At 39.7% G+C, this 21580-nt stretch overlaps 1 protein-coding gene across 2 annotated transcripts in view; it reads right to left on the bottom strand.

Annotated features, from left to right (window-relative positions):
• Positions 1 to 21580, bottom strand: part of LOC139588984 (uncharacterized) — a 43900-nt gene that overhangs the window by 19721 nt on the left and 2599 nt on the right. The window contains exons 1-4 of one of the 2 annotated variants that reach the window (XR_011678889.1): positions 20461 to 20576; positions 15296 to 15384; positions 9438 to 9506; positions 7346 to 7450 (exon numbers count right to left, since the gene is read on the bottom strand). Coding sequence is in view for 1 of the 2 variants with exons in the window: in XM_071424885.1 (XP_071280986.1) it covers positions 9475 to 9506; positions 15296 to 15384 (121 nt within the window). In the remaining variant the exon portion in view is untranslated. Of the gene's footprint in view, positions 1 to 7345; positions 7451 to 9437; positions 9507 to 15295; positions 15385 to 20460; positions 20577 to 21580 lie in introns of those variants that run through there. The other variant, XM_071424885.1, reaches the window with a different exon arrangement.

Below are 21580 nucleotides of genomic sequence, written 5' to 3'. Positions count from 1 at the left end.
TATGACTGGCTGCCAGAAACAAACACCCAAGAATATATCTGAAAATTATCCTTTTAAGATTGATATATACAAGCAGAATGATATAGTTTCACTTCCTCCATCATCAACTGATTTTTTGTCTACGATGCTTGAAATTTAATTTCCTACAATTTGACTTTGATAAAAAAATCTGGTACAGTGAGAAAGGGCTTTCACTATTTCACTTTTCAATGACTTGCTGTCAAATGATTTTTCATTTCTCTGTGTCTCACTTGTACAGTTCATCTTTCATTTACTTATATTAGTAGTCACAGTTACTCAAGCACTGTTTCTCAAAGAAGCCATTAACTTTCAACTTGCTTTTTAGAAATCTGTATTCTCACAAGAAGTGTTTGTAAAAGTAGTTAATACAAGCTGTCACACAAAAGCACTATCCTCAGATTCTAAATTATGTTGTACTGTAAAGGGCTATTCAACCAACACTCAATTTATCAATTTGTCTTCTATGGTACTGAAAAAAAAGTGATATATAGAATATTAATAACAATTCCTCCACCCCACCCTCTCAATGAGTTCATGTCTAGCAGGAAATTTTAGAGTGGTTATAACAAGAAAACAAACAAACAATCAAATGCAAGCAAACAAAAAAAAAGGAGGAAAAATCCCCAACCAAACAGCCCTTCCAGAACTGTAGAGTTTAGAAGGTAGTATAATCATGCCTTATATTATTTATGAACTGTAGGATTCCTAAACATCTGCAGGATTTTCACCTAAAATGTACCCAAAACATGCTATGACACCTTTTAATTTCAAGTTGAGGTCTAGAAAAAATATCCCAAAGAATACACAACCTGAAATTAAGTAAAAATTGCTTTCTCAGTTAAAGGTCAAGCATTATTATGGTACATAACTACTTCATCCAAGAAAAAACTCTCTTACCCTCTCATTTCAGCATCTATTGTGGAAAATAAACAACTACAGCTGAAAACAGCAGTAAGAAACCTCATTCAATACCTTCTGTAAACTGCTTTTATTTCTGAAGGTTAACAAGTCCTTTTGATATTCTACCCGTACAGGAGTTACAGATTTTCAGGTATGTTACACTCACAAAGAGACACAGCATAGAACAATCTGTTCTCTGCTACAAAAGCTCTAAAGACAGATATTCATCAACTAGAGAATTCATGGGCCCTGACTTGGTCAAAGCACAAACCTGAATACAAGAAAAATAAAAATGCAAACAGATAAACAAAATTGATAAAGTACCATAGGAAAACAAATATTTCAGAGAAAACAAGTCATGTCATGGAAAAGGCAGGCACGGTGTAAAGTGGGGGTCTATGCATGGTGATTTCTTCCTTGTCACTGGACACACCTTTGCAATACATTATGACAGCAGAATCACAATTGCTGTGTTCATTACTGTTGTTGACAACTGTTTTTCATTACAGGCCTAAGATCCATTAATGTAATGACAATTACAAGACTAACAGTACTTTGCATTATATTCAGTACCCAATGAAAGATCAAAATGCAGTAGTCTTCTGCAAAGTGGCTGGAGTGATGCCTGGTTATTTTCATGTTGTCTCTCAGGGGTTTCTCTGTGTGTAAGCAAAAGGGATTTTGCTTTCTCCATCTCACTGAAGCTGGCCTTGCCAAACTCTTCTTATCACTTAGTGCTTCGTTACCTTTGATAAAGAGCCAGAACACTACATTTTGCTTCTCTCTAACAAGCGTAAAATAGCATTATAATCTTCAGAATCTGAAGACACTGCCAGCACAGCTATCATCAAGAACAACATTTTGGCAGAATAATGTGTTATGGAAATGCATCCAGCTCAGTTCTCAGTGCTCAGAATAAAAAAAACCTGTGTTGTTTATTAAGTCTTTGTGTATTTTTTTAATGGGAAGAAAAAAACCCAAATCTAAACATGAAATTCAGTGAGAGAGTGCAAAATAGACTCCCTCAAATAGATTCTGATGGTCATAGCTTTTCATCAAAATAAACACATCTGAATCAAGATGAAGTATATTCTCAATCATATTAGCTGCTTCTGTAACTGTTGCCTTCTTGAGGACCCAAAGGTGTTTTACAAATTATTTACTAACCCTCAAAATATTTTCTCATGTGTGAAAGAATAACCCTAGTTCCTCCAGTCTATGTAGTCCAAAATTCATTTTTGTTGAGACCATGTGTTCTTCTGTGACAAAAAATAAAAGAATCTTAATTTACCAGTTTTTTATGCTTCTTCTCTATAATCCTAATGAGAAAAAAGAACATAAACAATTTAAATAATGAGAAGTCTGATAATTATTTTTGTATTCATATCAGTCATATGCAATCGTATTTTTTGAATGAAAAGTAAGCTAGTGACTGTATTTCATTCATATAGTGCTTCAGTGAATAAATTCATAAATTCTAGAGATTTTTTTTTTTCTGTCTTGATTCTCCCTACAGGGTATCCCCTTGAATGGCAATTAATTTCCCAAAGCCAACTCCTTTTTGCTCATAATGGTAATGGGTAAGTGTCTTTATCTTGATACATGAATTTTTTTCACCATGTTTTCTTCTCAGCCCTGTTAAGAAGATGTGCTGGTTTTGGCTGGGAAGGACTTACTTTTCTTCAGAGTAGCTACTGTGGGTCTGCACTTTGGATTTGAGCTGGAAACAGTGCTGATAACTCAGGGTGGTTTATTCAGGGCAAGACCTTTTCTGCTCCTCACTCCACCCCACCAGCAAGAAGGCTGGGAATGCACAAGGACTTGGGAGGAGACACAGCCAGAACAGGTCCCTCCAAGTGACAAAAGAGATATCCCAGTTCGTATGGCATCATGGTCAGCCTATAGAGATGAGGGAAGTAGAAATGATCGTGCTTGTCTTTCAAAGTCACTGTTATGCTTGATTGTGCCCTGCATTCCTGGGCATGTCTGAACACCTGCCTGTCCATGGCAAGTGGTAAATTAATTTCTTGTTTTGCTTTGCTTGTGTGGACAGTTTTTGCTTTACCTATTAAACTAGCCTTAACTCAACTCATGAGTTTTCCAGCTGTTACTCTGCTGGTTCACTTCATCCTGCTGCAGGGGAGTGAGTGAGCAGCTGGGGGAGGCTTGGTTAAACCATGACGGGAGGGGAAATGACAGAGAAACGTGGTGGGCTCAAGAAAGTCAACAAAGGACAACACATATTTACCTTCTGCTGTATTTTCCTCTGAATATTTCTAACCAGGTAATTTCAGTTCTCGGGTGGAAAACACTCCCAAACTTGATCATCCCTTAGGCTCATATTGAAATTTTATCAGTTCTGTTTACCTCTGAGATAAACTTGAAGTACCAAAATGTCAAAAACGTGCTGACAAAAATTAGATTTATGAAGTGACATCATTGTCTTATCTGCACTGTAAGCAATTGAAAGAAAGAGGGACAGCACGTGCTATACCTTTATTCTCCATCTGCATTACTTTATACTGATCTACAATTAACTTTACCTGCTATTTTGCTGCTTCTTCTCACAATATCCTTCTGAAACTTTCAGTCATCCTTACCAATTTCATTAATACTCAACAGAAAAATTTCTTGTGGCTGCTTAGCCTCTTTCCCACAATACCTGTCAGTTTGTCTATATTTCCTGTTATTCATCATCAGTATGATGTGGCTGAATTAATCCATTCCTGTCCCAGAGAGCTTTAAAGTAAGAGGGACATGGACAGCCTTTTCTTGCTCTTCCCCAACTGGAGGATGGTACAGGAGCAAAATAATACCTGTTATAATTTCTTCTTAAAAGATTGACTGTAATTTTTTTTAAGTTTAACAATTGACTCCATTCTGTCTGAGTTTACTATTTGCTTAATTGCTTTACTAAGCAGTTACTGCTGGTAAAGTAGTATTCCCATTAATAAACCTTCAGTAATTTATACTTTGTACCACTAGGTGTCGAAAATACGCCAACACAAAGAGGGAAGATTTTCTCTGAATGTCATATCTTCAGATGTAGCAAAGCAAGAAAACGCTGTGACTGACCACCTCATCACACTGTATGTCAGTACTGTAGCAGACCATACCATCACATTAATGAACAATCACCCAGCTGCAGGGGTCCTAATATTACCAGTAAGAGCAAGCAAAACCCAGGTAACTTAGGAAAGTGCAGTATGGTATGTATCATTTTATATCACGGCCATTTTTCTAAAATATTTATTACTGTCATCAATTCTTGCTCTATGACTTTTTTTTTTTTTTGTATTTGCATCATCCTTTGGGGATTTCCTTTCAAAGCTACCATCAGTCCCTTATTCAAGCCTGTACTGTTCAGCAGCCCCTCTCGAGGACATTGCTGGCACAGCTGTGCTCTCCAGGTAATGTGACCATCAGAAGAAGACTGAAGCAGTTTTTTAGACAAGGAATAAGTAATATTTCCTATTTTTGTATGTAAAAAAGATAATACAGCCATTCTTTCAACATATTTTTTTGATTTCTCTAATTTTGATGTTCTACTGGTTTACTGGAAAGAAATATGAAAAATGATAAAAAATATGATGGAACATATGCCAAACAAATTTTGGGAGGAATTTATTCTAGTAAAGTGCTGATGTTACAAGGTACACCATGGCCCTCAGGAAGGCAGTTCTGATGTGTCATCTTTCAGAAGTCAACAAAAGCACAATGCAAATACAATTCAGTTTTAAAAACCCATCCAAAAATCCCACCACTAACTTTTTTCACTGCCAGTGGAACCCTTGTATTTCAGAGGAAGACTACCTAACCTGCACTTTATTTCTGGCCAAAATTTTATAAACTCAAAATAAACAGCCCTATCACATAACAGAAGTGCCCTCTAGCGCGAATCAAAGAAAAAACATTATGTGACTGTCAGAATTATGTAACAATGCTGTGAAATAAACAGCCCCTCACCCCCCTCCCCCCCCCCCAATTTCAGTTTTTAAAGGAAGATATTTTTTTCCCAAGTCCCACAAGCACCAAAGGCAGATGGAGCCAAGTTAGAAGAGGTCATAATCTATAATGCAAGCTGGAATTGACAGAATCACAGAATGAACTGGGTCAGAAAAGACCTTTAAGATCATAGGGTTCAACCTATCACCTAGCACCTCTTCATCAACTTAACCACAGCACTGAGTGCCACATCCAGCCTTTTTTAAACATGTCCGGGGGTGGTGACTCCACCATCTTCCTGGGCATACTATTCCACTGCCCAATCATGCTTTCAGTGGAGAAATTTTTTTGACATCCAACCTAAACTTCCCTTGGCACAGATTAAGACTGTCTCATTCTGTCAGTGGTTGCCTGGGAGAAGAGACCAACCCTACCTGACTATAACCACCTTTCAGGAGATTTTAGAGAGTGATAACTCTATCTAAAGATAGACTCACCTCTGAGTCTCCTTTTCTCCAGGCTGAGCCACCCCAGCCCCTTTAGTTGTTCCTCACAGGCCTTGTGTTCCAAGCCCCTCACCAGCCTTGTTGCCTCCTCTGGACGCACTCAAGCATCTCAAGGTCCTTCCCAAACTGAGGGACCAGAACTGGACACAGCACTCAAGGTGTGGCCTCACCAGTGCTGTACAGGGGAAGAATGACCTCCCTGCTCCTGCTGGCCACACTATTCCTGACACAGGCCAGGATGCCCTTGGCCTTCTTGGCCCCCAGGGCACTCTGCTGGCTCATGTCCAGCCGGCTGTGGACCAGCACCCCTGGGTCCCTTTCTGTCTGGGCACTGTCCAGCCACACCATCCCCAGCCTGTAACGCTGCAGGGGGTTATTGTGGCCAAAATGCAGGACTTGGCACTTGGAGTTATTAACCTTCATCTTATTGGACTTAGCCCATCCATCCAACCATTCCAGGTCTCTCTGCAGAGCCCTCCTACCCTCCACAACAGATTGACACACAGTCCCAGCTTAGTGTCATCTGCAAATTTACTGATGAAAGACTCAATCCCATCATCCATGTCATCAACAAAAATATTGAACAGAACTGGCCCCAGCACAGACCCCTGAGGGACACCCCTGTGACTGGCCCCAGCTGGATGCAGCACCATTCACCAGAACTCTCTGGGCCTGGCCATCCAGCCAGTTCCTAACCCAGCACAGAGTGCTCCTGTCCAAGCCTGTGTGCTGCCAGCTTTCCCAGGAGTGTGTGTGGGAGACAGTGTCAAAGGCCTTGCTAAGTCCAGGTACACAACATCCACAGCCTTTCCTGCACCCACCAAGGGGGTACCTGGTCATAAAAAAAGTGTGGTCAAACACAACCTTCCCCTCCTAAACCCCTGCTGGCTGGGTCTGATACCCTGGCCATCCTGTAAGGACTGCATAATGACACTCAGTGTAAACTGCTCCATTACCTTACCAGGTACTGAGGTCAGGCTGACTGGTCTATAATTACCAGGATCCTCCTTCCCACCCTTTCTGTGAATGGGCGTCACACTGGCCAGCTTCCAGTCATCTGGAACCTCCCCAGTGAGCCAGGGCTGCTGGTAAATGATGGAGAGTGGCTTCACAAGCTCATCTGCCAGCTCCCTCATCACCCTGGGATGGATCCCATCTGGTCCCATGGATTTATGAACATCCAAGTGGCTCAGCAGTTCTCTGACTGCCTCCTCCTGGATAACAGGGGGACCATTCTGCTCCCTGACACATCCACCAACCCAGAAGGACAGTTGTCCTGAGGACATGTCTTGCTGTTGGAAACTGAGGCAAAGAAAGTGTTCAGTACCTCTGCATTTTTCTCATCTTTAGGTACTAAATTCCCTCCTGCATCTAATAGAGAATGAAGGTTGTCCTTACCATTAATGGAGATTTGTTCTTTTGCCATTAATGTATTTATAAAAGTATTTTTTATTGTCCTTCACAGAAGTTGCCAGTTTGAGCTCTAACTGGGCTTTTGCCTCTCTAACTTTTTTCCACATGCCCTAGCAACTGCCCTAAACATTTCCTGAGATACCTGACCCTACTTTCAAAGGTGATACACTCCTTTTTTTTCTTAGTTCCTCCAAAAGCTCCTTGCCCATCCAGGCTGGACATTTGCCTCATCGGCTCATCTTTTGGTACATCAGGACTGTCTGCTCCTGTGCCCTCAAGACTTCTGTTTTGAAGGACGCCCACCTTTCCTGGACTCCTTTGTTCTTAAGGACTACTTCCCAAGGATCCCTCCAAATAAGTCTCTTGAATAGGCTAAAATCTGCCCTCTGGAAGTCCAGAATAAGTTCTATTCATGCCCATTCTTTTCTTGCCAAATATTGAAAACTTTTGTTTCATGGTCACTATGACTCAAACAGCCTCCAGCCACCACATCTCCTACCAGCCCATCTCTGTTTGCAAAAGCAGGTCAAGTGTAGTCCCCCCCTGGTGGGCTCACTCACCAGCTGTGACAAAAAGTTGTTCTTCCACACACTGCAAGAACCTTCTAGACTGCCCCTCCTCTGCTATGTTGACTTCTCAACAGATGTCTGGTAGGTTCAAGTCACCTAAAAGAACAAGGGTTGGTGATCTTGAAACATCCTTCATGTGCTTCTAGAATAAGTTATCCACCTCTTCTTCCTGGTTGGGTGGACGATAACAGACTCCCAGTAGGATGCCAGCCTTGTTGGCCTTCCCCTTAATTCTCACCCATAGGCACTCAGTCTCATTGTCATTAGTTTCAATGCCCATGCCATCGAGAGCCTCCCTAATATAAAGGGCCACCTCTCCACCTCTTCTCCTTTCCTGTCTCTTCTGAAGATCTTGCAGCCACCAGTGCAGTGTTCCGGCCATGTGAGTCATCCCATCACGTTTCTGTGATGGTGACTACATCAGAGCTTTGCTGTTTCACCATGGCCTCCAGCTCTTCTTGCTTGTTGCCCATGCTGTGTGCATTAGTGCACATGCCCCTCAGCTGGGCTGCTGATCCCACCCCTACCTCTGGCTTACCACCCTTGGGCCTGCTTCCAGACAGCCCAACTGCCTGCCCTTCCCCCTTCAAACCTAGTTTAAAGCCCTCTCAATGAGCTCTGCTAGTTCATGAGCTAAAATCCTTCTGCCCTTAACAGAGGGATGGAGTCCATACAGTTCCAGCAGGCCAGGTGCCGTGAAAGTTGTCCCACGATCAAAGAATCCAAAATTCTGCCAATGGCACCAGCCTTTAAGCCACTTGATACTTTTGAGTTCTCCTGTTCCTTTCATTCATGCAGTTCTTCACTCAATATAACCAATTTAATTTTAAAGAATTGTTAGGTTAATATTTTATTAATATCCAAGTTATCTACTCTAAGTCAACATATAGCAAAAGAAAATGGGCTGTTGATATGATTCACAAAGTGGTATGAAATACATAGGTAAAAAGCAGAGCCATCCTGCTTTACCCCATGGCCTTTTATAACCCTGAATACAAGATGATTCACAAGTTTTGTGCTTCCCATCTGATGTTAAGTAGAGTACACAGTCCTCCTCTTGTATTTTTCCTTCCTTTATGTGCCTTGCTGTGCCTCTTGACATAAACCCTGAATACTGGGTCTTTGCAAATCCCACAATACACAGTGTTTTGTTACTCCATTCCCATAAAACTCTTCAGGGCTCATTAGCTAAAATGAAACTAGGCTTTTGAAGCACATCTTGACAGAGCATCATTTAAAAGCATGCTAAGAAGAGGCTAGGCATTCAAAAAAGAGCTTGAATATGGAGTATTCCAGGCAATATGCATACTTCTGAGATATTAAACAAAAGATAATTGAAATTCAGGATGGAACAGCATATGCAGTCAGATTGGACTGAGTATCTTTCTAATTAAAATAGCTGGAAAATAAATGGACACATAAATTGGAATGTACCTTTTAAAACCTGGTGCATCTTTAGAAAACAAACGATAGTTGTTACATTAGGAATAACAGAAAAGTACTAAAAAGGTAATAAAAAGATGGTAGTACAGAAAGTATAGATAATAGAACAGATAAATAGTGATGCATTATATATCTAGAAATATATAATCATATCTTAAAGCTGTCCATTCTAGCATCATGGGAGAACAGGAGTCTTTGAAACATGGCTATATACCAGCAAGTTCTTGGGATTCTGTTATTACTAGCAAGTTTAAAAACATTATTTGTGCTTAAAAAAATTTAAAACATACCTCCCAAAACATAGGCAAATTGTATTTCACTCTTCAGTGAAATTTCTGATAAGCATTTTCTCAGAATACATTTAGTGGATGTAATTTCAGGAAATTATCTGCTGAATCATTACTGCCACAATACGGCATTATGTATTCTACCGACCAGGTCATAGACAAAAGGTGACATGCAAATACTTCCGTGAATGCCATACAATTATCCTCCTCCCAGTCACTTCAAGCATTCAATTTTTCCCTCTGCTTCCAAATACTGACTGCCACATGGGTAAGTATAACCTGTTCCTCCAGTTAGCCATGGCCACTGGAAAAGGGTCCTGAAAAGGATCATGTTTAGGCTTGAGGTGACTTACCAGCTCTGCAAAACTCAGTACCCTCAAGCCTCTGCTCTTAAGCCTCTGACAGGCCACATTTCTGACTCTCTACAGAAAAAAAAAAAGGGCAGAAATATTTAGGAGAATAAAGATAGCAACATTTACTAATTAAATCAGGAGATTCACTGTCGCATGAACAACTAAACCACCTTAACACAGGATCTGCAATGGTTTGTACTGTAGCTGTTAGGCTTGTACCACTGAAAGAAGAAAACATCTTTCTGTAGTTGTAGGAATAAGAGTTTGATATGCAGAACTAAATGGAGCTAGTGTGCAAACGTGGATATAACAAAAATGGCTTTCAAATAAATAAATCTGAATTACTGAAAATACATAAGGTTACAACAAAACCATAGGGTTTTAATTACAAGAAACAGAAAAATTTTCAGAATTTTCTCTTGAAAGAAGAGAAAAGCAGCAGAAAGGGATTTTTTCAGGGTTGTCAGGAAGGAAAATCTTTATGATAATTCAGCAGTTTTGGAGGACTACCATGTTAACCACTGTTAACCACTTCTATGGAGGTACTATAATAAATGCTGAAAATAGCTTCACAACCTAATGCACATAGCTACATGAAAACAAATCCATGACCATTTTCACTACTACAAGGCAGTGACAAGAGCTGTGGAAAAACCAAAGGAGATTTAATCTCTATTACTCATGAGAAGTTATTGTTTTCCAGTAGGGACATAATCCAAAAATAAAATGTGTTTTCACTTCTCTTGTTCATTTACCAATAAGCAAGCATTCCTAATATCTGTGCCAGGCAATGTTTTGAAGTCTTATCTGTCACTTTTTACTAATCAACAATAAAAAAGCTATCTTTCCACAGAAGTATAAAGAAACAAATTTGGCCTGGAAGATGAGGTTGGGGAGCAAAAACTGAAAAAAGCATCTCCCTTAAACCCAGCAGCTATTTCAGATACGCCATTCATATTCTGTAGGATTCAGAACCATCTTCCACACTGGTTACCAGGGAAACAGCTCTCATGCATTCTAAAATCACACATGTTAAAAGAATATTCTTGAGAATTTTTCCCTGCTGATGACAGGGAATATGATTCAGAATATAAGATTCTCCATTCCCAAAGTTAAATTAACAGAGGGAGAAGCTCCAAACATATTTAATAATAACTATCAAAAATTCTGTAGAGAAGAAAAAAAACTTTTAAAAATTATTTATAAGTTCATATGGACTATTGTTATGCATATATCTGAATGTCTGCTTCTGGCATGACACCTACATAACTTGCTACTTCAATGATATTTTTGCTACTAAGTGTAAAGATGGAAATGACAATATATCTTCAATTAAGCCTTTAAATTATAAGAGTCTTATCAAAAAAATATAATACTTTACTAATACACTAAATAATAATTGTGAGGAAAAAGTGAGGAACAATTTTAAAAAGTTCCATGTCTCACTCAAGTCTTTCACCTTATAGAAGCGCAGGACAAAGTTAGTCGTAATTCCATCATTCTAAGTCATTCCAAACATCCTGAAGGAAAGCATGGGAGCAAAATCAGCATTGTCACCAAAAGTTACAACCTCTGATCAAATCCTCTAAGGTTTCCTCATGTAGTATGAGGCTTTGTAAAACATTTCACATGCTTAATGAGCAAAAGCTACTGTCCTCACCCCCCAAGAGTCTGCTACTGTTGAAAATATCAATGCTAAAAGTATTTCTTTTATAATTTTATTAAAAAACAGGAAAGGTAGGTCACAGACAATCCAGACACATGTGTATACATGTGCACTTGGGTGGGCTTTAAATAGAAACAAAACCAAAAACTTCTCAGGAACAACTTCCTTCGATAATTATGTCAGGAAGACTGGAACAAGCATGTGGAGGGTAGGTAGGCCAGAGTACATGCATGTTAAAGCACAGCAATGCTCCTCCACTTTGTGACAGTTTTGTTTATTTCAAAATTATCCTTCATGTTTAAAATTTAGACGTCATACATTGATTTATTTATTTTGGCAAGATCACATCAGTAATTGTTGGTTACAAAAGAAAGAGAGAAATTTGATCTTTACAGAGGTACAGAGGCCATCGTATAGAGGCAAGATTGGAGTTGCTGCAGTGAGGACAGACTGGGGAATGAGTGGCTGGAGTGAAATCCCACAGAAATGAACCTGGGGGTCCTGGTCAATGGCAAGTTGAACATGGGTCAGCAGTGCCCTGGCAGCCAGGAGGGACAACCCTGTCCTGGAGGGCATCAGGCACAGCATTACACCTGGGCAAGGGAGGGGATTGTCCTGCTCTGCTCTGAGCTGGAGCAGCCTCACCTCCAGTGCTGGGAGCAGTTTTTGTATGTCACAATACAATAAATATATTAAGCTGTTAGAAAGTGTCTAAGGGAGAACTATGAAGATGGTCAAGGGCCTTGAGGGAAGCTGTGCGAGGAGCAGATAAGGTCACTTGGTCTGTTCTGTCTGGAGGAGACTGAGGGGAGACCTCACTGCAAGACTGCAACTTTCTCTTTACCCTTACTTTATTTACCTTAGTAAGTGGTGGCTAAGAGCTGGCCTGGAGGCCCCACAGCCACAGGTAACCCTGATGACATAACTCCGCCAGCCGAGGCCACTGGGGATGCAGGCAGCTCTTGGCCAGTGAGCCGGGTGGCAGTGAAGTGCAGCCAGTCGGGACCAGCCACGCTGGCTCTCTCACCCTGGATAAAGGTGATTCCCATTCCATCGGAATGGGCTGTGGCCATGTGAACCTCCAATGTCCAGTCCTCAACTGCAACAGCTCCATGATATATGGGACAAAGACAAACCCCAAGGTACTATCAAGATGCAGATCAGCAGCACTCAGTATTAACATACTTTGAGCTCTATTAAAAGATCATTTCAAGCACTAGTCTGAACACTAATCTATCAACACTTGCTCAAAACTGCATAAAAATTTTCATGTCTCACATTATAAACATAGATACATTAATAGAGCAAGCACTCAATTAAAAATTGAAGTTTGCCAGGACAATGTTTTTTTCTTTTTTTTTTTTTTTTGCTTTCTTTCATGGAGGCTGGAGCCTATGTGCTCTGGAGGACCTGAGCAATTTACCACCCCAAGTTCTCTCATCTTTGTGAAACTTAGACTCTTAACTGAAATTACAAAACCAAAAGAAAAATCTGCCATGCATTACTCATGATTTACCTCTGAACCACAAGTAGTCTCAGACTATCCTTCATTAGTTGGATCTTATATTAGCATTTTGTGCTGCTGACCACAGGGAGAATAATTTACCACAGTTCTGTTTACTTCTTCTTACAAATCAATAATATCAGTGTGCCTAAATATCTGATAGTGAGTGCAAAGAAGACAGGGTTAAACTCCTCTACTGTTATCCACTGAAAGGACAGGAGGCAATGGACATACACTGGAATATTAGAGATTAAACATAAAAAAACCCTCATTATTTAACATGAAGGTGATTTAATACACAACTATTCTGTCCAGGGAGGTTTTCTTTATCTTTGGAGGATGTTCAAAACCCAACTGGACTCAGTTCTGAGTAGCCTGCTCCAGGTGACCCTTCTTTGAGCAGGGGCATAGCTGATCAGCTAATCCCCAAGGTTCCTTCCTACCTCGATGACTGCTATTCTATGACTGGGTGGATAAAAACACTGCCCAAAATAACACAGCAGTGCAGCAGCAAGAATCTGGAAGCTGACTGAAACCCTCTCTTCAGAGGCAGGGACACCTCATATAAAACTTCCATTGAGCCAAAATATTACTGAACTTGAAAAGGTTAAAAGAGGTCAAAAGAGGACAAGAGAAGAACCCAAACACCACCAGTCATGCACAGCTCTGGGAGATGAACCAAACAGGATCTTATGTAGAGAAAGAGTGGTGAGTACATGAAAACAGTCTCCTAAAAGGCTGAGTGGGATCAAGGCACAACTGATATGCTTTCATACTGCATACCATCCAATTTTCACGTAGACATTTGGACTACAGACCACAGATTTTTTATTATTCTCCAATAATTTTTTTCCTAGCAGTGTTATTTAGTTCTGATCAAAAAAGGCTAAAGTGCAGACTTTATATCAGAAAAAATAGCAGACAAAGAGTTTGAAGTCTACCAGTAAGATTAGGGATTGCCAGAAAAAAAAAATTAGGGCTATTTAGAAAAAACCCATAAATACCCCCTAACCCCCCACATAATAATCTTAACTACCTATTATTAAGACTGACCTTATCCTCCTTTCTTCTTTTTCTCCCTGAATCAGCAGCTTCTCAGCTGCTGATTAAATACTAATATTAGCTAAAATTTAGCTACTTCTAAATACTAATGAATATTAATAGTAAATACTAATATTCTTCCTCTGTCTAAAATTTTCTCTGATGGATTTGCACTACTACAAACAAATAAAACTTTTTAAAGAAGGAGAAGCTGAATAGAATGCAAGAAGAACCAGTGGACAAACCCAGAGAGTAGTCAAACGGTCTGGCCCTTTAAAGTTATAGCATTACAGTTGTTTAAAATTTAAACTTGGTACCAAACATTGTAATGGAGAGGTTCACTCTCAAAACAAACCAATTCTCATTTTACATCACAGGTAACAGGGACAAAGGATTTCACCCTAACTTCTCCATCAGATCTGAGTCTTAAGGTAGCCAAAATCTTTTCCCCAATAGTTATGTATGGTTGACCTTTGCTGGATGCCAGGTGCTTACCAAGCTGACCTATCACTTCCCCTTCTCAGCTGGGCAGGGGAGGGAAAATCAGATGGAAAATGACTTGTAGGTTGAAATAAGGCAGTTTGCTAAAACAGAAGTGAAAACTGTCTAATTACAAGCAAAGGGGGAAAAAATTATTCCTTTCTTTCCATCAGCGAGTGATGTCTGGCCACCTCCTGGGGAGCAGGGCTCCAGCACATATAGAGGTTTCTCCAGAAGGCAAACATTGTAAATAAAAAGCATCCCCCTTTCTCTTCCTTCCCTTAGTTTTATATCTGAGAGACATCACATTTTATGGAGTTCCCTTTGGTCAGTTTGGGTCAGCTGGCCGAGCTGTGTCCCCTACCAGGACCACCCCAGCCTGCTGATGGGGCACAATGTAGAGACACGGCTGATGCTGTGCCAGTGCTGCTCAGCAGTAGCCAAAACACTGCTGTGTTATCAACACCTTTCCAGACACCAATGCAAAGCACTGTGAGGGCTGCTGTGGGAAAATTAACTCCAGCTCAGCCAGAACTAGTATACTACGAAAAATATTTTAATCTAAATAACTCAAGGGCTGGCAAAATCAGTCTTGGCAAAAGCCAAGACTCTCCAGGCTGCTCAATCTGGGGCTCACCACACCATGACTCAGTGTTAACCAAGCTGTACACAGGAAGGCAGCAGTTTCCTAAGGACACCATCCCCAGTTAAAATTTTTATCTCATCTCTTATGAAGCTATACAGTTTCTAGATGAATTAGCTCCTTATGACTTTTAAAGGCATACTTTGCCTACTAGATTCTGTCTTTTCCATTTGCTTTCCTATATCTTTTACTAAAATCACACTGAGATTCTGTTATTTCTTGTTCAAAAAGCTACAAAATTAAGCTTGGCCTGAAACTGCAAGTATTATTTGTATATTCTGCTTCCTGTTCAAACAGCCAACAGTTCAACATAACAATTTCTCCAATTAAGCACAACATACACTGCTGCATATAGCTGGAGAAAGTGGGTTTCACAGTTATTTCAGTAAGAAAAAATACAAACAGAATATATATATATATATATATATATATATATATATATATATATTTAAAACTCCTTTAGCTCAGTGGTGCTTTGTAAGTCCTATATTTTTTAAAACCAATGGAACTGTTCTCATGCTCACCTGTTTTCCTGGTGAAAACAGCAAATGAATACAGAAAACTGCAGTGTTTTCGGTTAAAGCAGAGCAACATTGTACAGCAATGGGATATCCTAAAAAGCAAATAGGAGAGAAACAGAAAACAGTAAATACTATAATATTTAAATTGCATAAATGTAGAGCGTTGTACTGAAGAAAAGCAAATTGGAGTGAAAGTTACTTCACAATATTTGAAGACATCAGCAGCACAAACTAAAACTCCTATGGTGTAATGTTTTAACAGACATATATATAAATATTCACAAGACAATCCAGCAGCCACCAATGTAGATGGTTGGAGCAGTCAGACAGATTCCTACATGGTTAACAGGCAAAAGCAATTGCTAAACAGATATATGACACTGAAGGTGGATCACTATTTGGGGTTTTCTTTTTTTCAAATCGGTTTTGCCTTTAAAAAGTTTTGTAATCCAACACTGAGAGAAGCCTGTTTAAACTTAGTTCCCAATCTGTAGTTTTGTTCAGTCTTCCTGACAACTTTCTGTCAGAAGCCTGATTGGTTATTTGGTGAGGTGCATAATTCATGATGCCAAGCCTTGAGACCCATGGGCGTCGGAGCTGAAGGCAGAGTCTGTAGCAAAGGAGTGTGAGCACTAGCACAGTGTCCTGCCAGCTCACTGTGCTAACAGACTTCCCTGGTGCTGCTTAGAGCAGAGAGACAGCTCCAAACTGGGAGCTTTGACTCCTGAGACCTTTTGCATGAAGCTGTGGGGGCACAAGCAGCTGCCACAGAAAAGCAAAGCTTTCCTGACTGAGGCTGCTTCCCCCTAGTTTAGGATTTTGTATCAGGTAGTTCCAAGTATCTGGTTTTCTTTCAGCCAGTGCTGTGGGCTTCATTTCCACCCACACTCTGTTCCAGAGCAGCAGGAATTCTACTGGATGTGTGTTTGGCATCTGTGTAGAGTTTTATAGCAGTGGCTAGAAAGGCTTAAAGCTGTCAGCTTCATCTGCACTGGAGCCCTCACCGACATCTGGCCGGGATGAGCAGCAGTGAAACAGAGCTGGTGGCAGAAGGCGTGGGGTGGATGCCGGATGCGGGAGGCAGGAGGGAGCAGGCCTACAGACACCGACTGCTGGGCCTCAGCACCACCACCCCGGACACCACGGCGTCCTCAGAGTGCCCTGGCACTGCGGGCTGGCCTTTGGTTCCTCTCAGAAAAACCACTCAGGCACCAGGGAAGGGAAGGGGAAGGGGAGGAGGGATGGGAGGGTGTCTGTCGCAGCAGGGCTCTGGGTCCCCAAGCTGTCTGCAAGCTGAAAGGCGGGGCATGTGCCTGCTATTGGTGTCGGCCAGTTTTCATGTTGGAGGGCTCTTTTGGACTTAGCTGTATTTCATTCTTTGCTGATATAGTTGAATCTAGCACTGAGCTTACTGTTTTGTGGTTTTTAAGGCATACAGTCTGGGAATTTTGCTCACACCCAGGTCTTGCCTGCAGCAGTAGCAAAGCATCATTCAGGGCAGCTGCAGTGCAGTGACAGGGGCTCTCAGGTGTCTGCAATTAGCAGCAGCATTACAAAAGGCAGGTTTGATGTTTCTTAATACACAAATCACTGATTTAGAACAATTACTATTGTCTCCTTTGAGGACATGGTACTGCAAGCAAGCTGCCTAACTACTGTAGCCACAGAGGGCTGCATGGTGACTTGGGCTTCAGTTGGAAATATACCTCTGTGCTGAGGGTGGTTGAGGTGGGAACTCCTTCAGGCTAAAGATTTCGTGGCTTCAGTAATTTATTTCAGCCCTTTCTGTTCTCAGGCTAGAATCAATTCCATAGCTGTTTAAGGACACACTTGCTAATGTAGCAGTATGTCATACTCCATGTTCCAGAGTCTGAGGCTCATTTACAGATTTGCAAACAGTGGAGAATACAGTCTTTATGACCTTCTAAATGTACTGAAGTTCAGTAAAATAAAAACATAATTTTAAAATATCTTTTCTATGTTATTTCAGGTGCAGAAAACCTTTTATTATTTTTTCTTTTTTTTTTCTTTTTTTTTGTGATGGGGAGAAACATTTATTGCATAGAAGCTATGTACTCAGGTTTGTAATTACACTTTATTTTTATAATTTTATTCTAAAATTAAACAGTTATAGGGTTTTTTCCCCTCAATTTTTTTTTTCTCCATGTATGCATTCAAATTTTCCTTAGAGACTGTTACTTTACTTTGTCTTCCCTCATCATGTTTTTCTCTACTGGTTTATTCTAAAGAAAACAAACCTTCTAATGATACTTGAACTTTTGAACTTCTTGAGTTTTGAGCACTTTTAATAACAAGGAACAAACTTTTGATTTGTGCAACAGGGATAGGTGAAACCATTAGAAAATAGAAATATGAACAAATATTTGAACAAGCATAAGGTGATTTTTTCCCCATGGGCATTTATTTGTGTTTATATCCTGAATATAAAATATTTTTTAAAATCTAAGCTTAGTATTTCTAGGTCGATGGAAAACAACTGTCTCCAACTTTGCAAATATGCAGGAGTAAGTAATTATATAACAGTTGCTTCAAAATTTAAAAGTGAAATATTTTTGTAGTTTTTATTCATAGTAAGTTTTTAGAATATTTTCCTGACATAAGGATATGGCAGGTTTTGAAGAAGTCAGGATCTCTGAGTTTGCTGATCATGGAATTTCATACAAATGTGGCTGTTCTCTGAATGACTTTACTAATTGCTACTGCAAGTAAATATTTGCCTTGTTTAATAGCATTTGATGACCTGTACATACAGTTTGAGATAAGTGTCAGAATTAGGTTTTTTGTTGGAACAACAGAAAGATGTACACAGCAGTACAGTTCCCACTATGCTAATCACTTGGAAAATTTACATCATATCTCTGTTCCCACATTAAGGTTGGCTCTCCGAGGAAAGAAAACAAGATCTAAATTTATTTTTCTGTGTATGTCCTATCTTTATCAGCTTTATTCATAGCACCTTTTAACAGGCCAGAGAACTTTCACAGACTCATAGAACTGTAAATGAAAACTGGTGGAAAAGACCTCTAGTGGAAGTGAGTCTAACCATTTGGCTCAGCACTTCCATGCTCACCACTAAAACAGATCGCCAAATGTCATATCCACACACTTGTTTAACACTTTCAGGCAATATTTCCCAACATATCACACTCTGGTTCATATATTTCTTCATATAAGAGCAAGTCAGTACAATGTAGGTAATCCTCTGGGCAATTTATTCTTGGAGCAAATATTTATGTGATATGCTTAAGCTTTCTTCTAATCACTAATTGTCTTTTTTTCCAGCTTACTTACTACTTTCTTCAATAAGCTTGCACTATTTACAGTTTGGTTATTCTGTAGATGAATAATATAATTGTGCAGACTATAAGGCTGTCAATATTTTCTCCTGTGGGGCTTTTCAAGTCAAAATTCTGCCACAACTCTCTTGATGCATGACATGGTTTAACCCCAGCCTGAAGCCAAGCCCCACAGAGCCACTCACTCACTCCCCCACCAGTAGGACTGGGAGAGAATTGGGAGGGTAAAAGTCAGAAAATTCACAAGATGAGATGAAGGCAGTTAACAGGGAGAGTGAAAGCTGTGCACACAAGCAAAGCAAAACAAGAAATTAATTCACTGCTTCCCATGGGCAGGCAGGTGTTCAACCATCTCCAGGAGAGCAGGGCCCCATCACACATAATGGTGACTTGGGAAAATAAATGCCATCACTCCAAATATCCTTCCATTTCTCCTTCTTCCCCCACTTTATGCACTGAGCAGGATGTCAAGTGGTCTGGAATATCCCTTTGGTCATTTTGGGCCACCTGTCCCTGATATGTCTCCTCCCAGCCTCCCATGCACTTCCAATCTCCTCCCCTGTGTGGCAGCATGAAAAGCAGAAAAGGCTGTGTGTAAGCCCTGCTCAGCAATAACAAAAACATCTCTATGTAATCAACCTGTGTTCAGCACAAATCTAAAACATAGCCCTATACCAGCCCCTGTGAAGAGAATTGACCCTATCCCAGACAAAACTAGCGCACTGCAACTGAAGAGAAATACAGCCACCCAAAATATCCGTCAGCCAGTCGTGTTTCTTAGACCAGATATAAGCATCAAGCTCTTTTCCTTTTAACTCCTCTGGCTGATTCACCATTAGTGAGTCATGCCTACTCTCAGACATTCAGGCATATGAACTCACAACAATCTTGATAAGACTGCCAAAAAAAAGGAGTAGGTAAGTGATTGGTGTCAGTACAGTTTTTGTTGAGAGCTAATTACAGTATAAAATTTTATTATACCATCAGGGATGAAAATTCTACTGTCAGCAAAAATGAAAAAAATATGCTTTTATAGGGGTAGATTTGAAATTTTTAAATATCTGATATGATGTAAAAATCTTTATAACTCAAACATCTCACTGTCTCACATGCGTATGTTGCTGAAAACTAGCTCAAAAGGTGTGCTCGCATGCAGTTGGGAAAAGTTGTAAATCACCCCTTTTTGTTAAGCTAAGTGAGAGTTAGTTTGGCCTCATGGAGAATGGTCAGAAGTAATTTTCAGTGAATATCTTGTAACAAAATCATAAAACAGCTACAGGTAGTTCCCTCCTTCTTCTGCTTGTGTATTGTTACTCAAGGGCAGAGGCATACACAATAATTTACTGCTCTCTTCTTCTTTTCAATTTTTCATTGTTGTTATGATTCTTGAAGATGAAGATGAACATCTTTAAATCAAGAAGGTACCAAACAAAAAGGCCATGAAGCAGGGCTCTGTAGCAACTACCAGGAAGAGAAGTGATATTTTGAGTAGAGGTAGGAAGCAGAAGGAAATGTTTATATGCTTCACAGGCTTGTATTTCATGATGTGCTTTACATGGAAGTAGCTCGTTGATTAAAAAAGGTAATGAGTATAGGATTGGGGAAGATGATGTTTTAGAAAAAAAACATGAGCAAAAATGTGTTAATGTAGGTTCAATGGGGAAGTAAGCAGTTTTTCTATTTTTAAATGTTTATTTGGGGCTTTTTTGATGGCTCACAGCAGCTTTCTGGGTACTGTTGATATGGAGAAGGGACTTCAAAGCAGAATACTTAATACCAATAATATTTTTGTTTTACTCCTAAATTACAGATACATTTTCCTATTTCTACATTCTATGTATATTTTCATACCTACTATGAGTGAGAGTAGTGGCAGAAGACCATAAAAAATCCTGCTGTCATTCACTCAAGAAGTACTGAAAAATGAGAAATCTCTTATTTTTTCTGAGCCTTCATAGAGCACGGTCATTTTAACCTGTGAAAAATGGATACACATTTTTTTTTGGCAGTGCTTTCTGTCCACTTTTCTTAGGAACAAAGAGTTATGTAGGACACAGACATTCAGACAGAAACAGATCTCAATTGTTATACATTTTCCAAAACTGGGAGATTAAAATAAACTTAATTTTGCTTTAACACCATGTGTGGCTTTCTCTTTAGGGTGGTGGTTTAGTTTCTATGTGTTTTGCTATTCTATTGTTTTGCTATTTTACACTTTGATAAAGTTTTACTTCAGCTGACTTTTTTATTTTCTTTCGTACTTTGTGTACTTTGTGCATGTCATTGCTTAGTAACTCACAGTAGCTGTACTCCTTAAAAGGAACAGATTCAGAGAAACCTTCTTACTGGCCCAAACTAGTTTGACAGGTTCAATGACCCCAAATACTGGTGCAGTGAGAAAATATCCCAGGTTCAACCACCTTCCAAGTGCATGCTATTTAACATATTCTTACCCTTCAACAGAAATACTTGGGTTAAAGGATATGAATTAAATTCTAGCACTTAGAATGTGAATAATGAATTGTATAAAAATCACAAGGCAGTCTAATTCTCAAAGGCAAAACTTGTCCTTGCAGTAGGAATACTTTGAAAACAACCAGCAGCAGCTTAAGCTTCTTTCTACAAGAGGTCCGAGACCTATCATGGCCAGATTTTGCTGATCTAATTCATGGTAGGTTAATCTCATCTGGCAATGTGAAGTTATCCACTATCCTAATGCTGCAAACAAATAAGAAATTATGAGAGCAAAATAAAACTGCTGGTGTACCTTATCTCTCCTGAGAGAAGTAAAAAATACATTATGGATGACCAAATGAGGAAGCATTTTTCATATAATCATTCTTGTGAGAGGATAAGTCCAGGACCTCTCAGAAATCCTAAATGTTTGGTCACATAGGATAATTTTCCCAAGTAAATCCACATGTGCATGCTGATGTTAGTATTTACTAATGTTTTGTTTTGTAAAGATTTA

This window comes from Agelaius tricolor, unplaced genomic scaffold (genome assembly GCF_023055355.1).
Source record: "Agelaius tricolor isolate 1412-34295 unplaced genomic scaffold, bAgeTri1.0.p SCAF_4, whole genome shotgun sequence".
In the NCBI taxonomy this organism is placed as follows: Eukaryota; Metazoa; Chordata; class Aves; order Passeriformes; family Icteridae; genus Agelaius; species Agelaius tricolor.
Note: the sequence above shows the minus strand (reverse complement) of the source record. Positions and strands in the feature narration are given on the sequence as shown.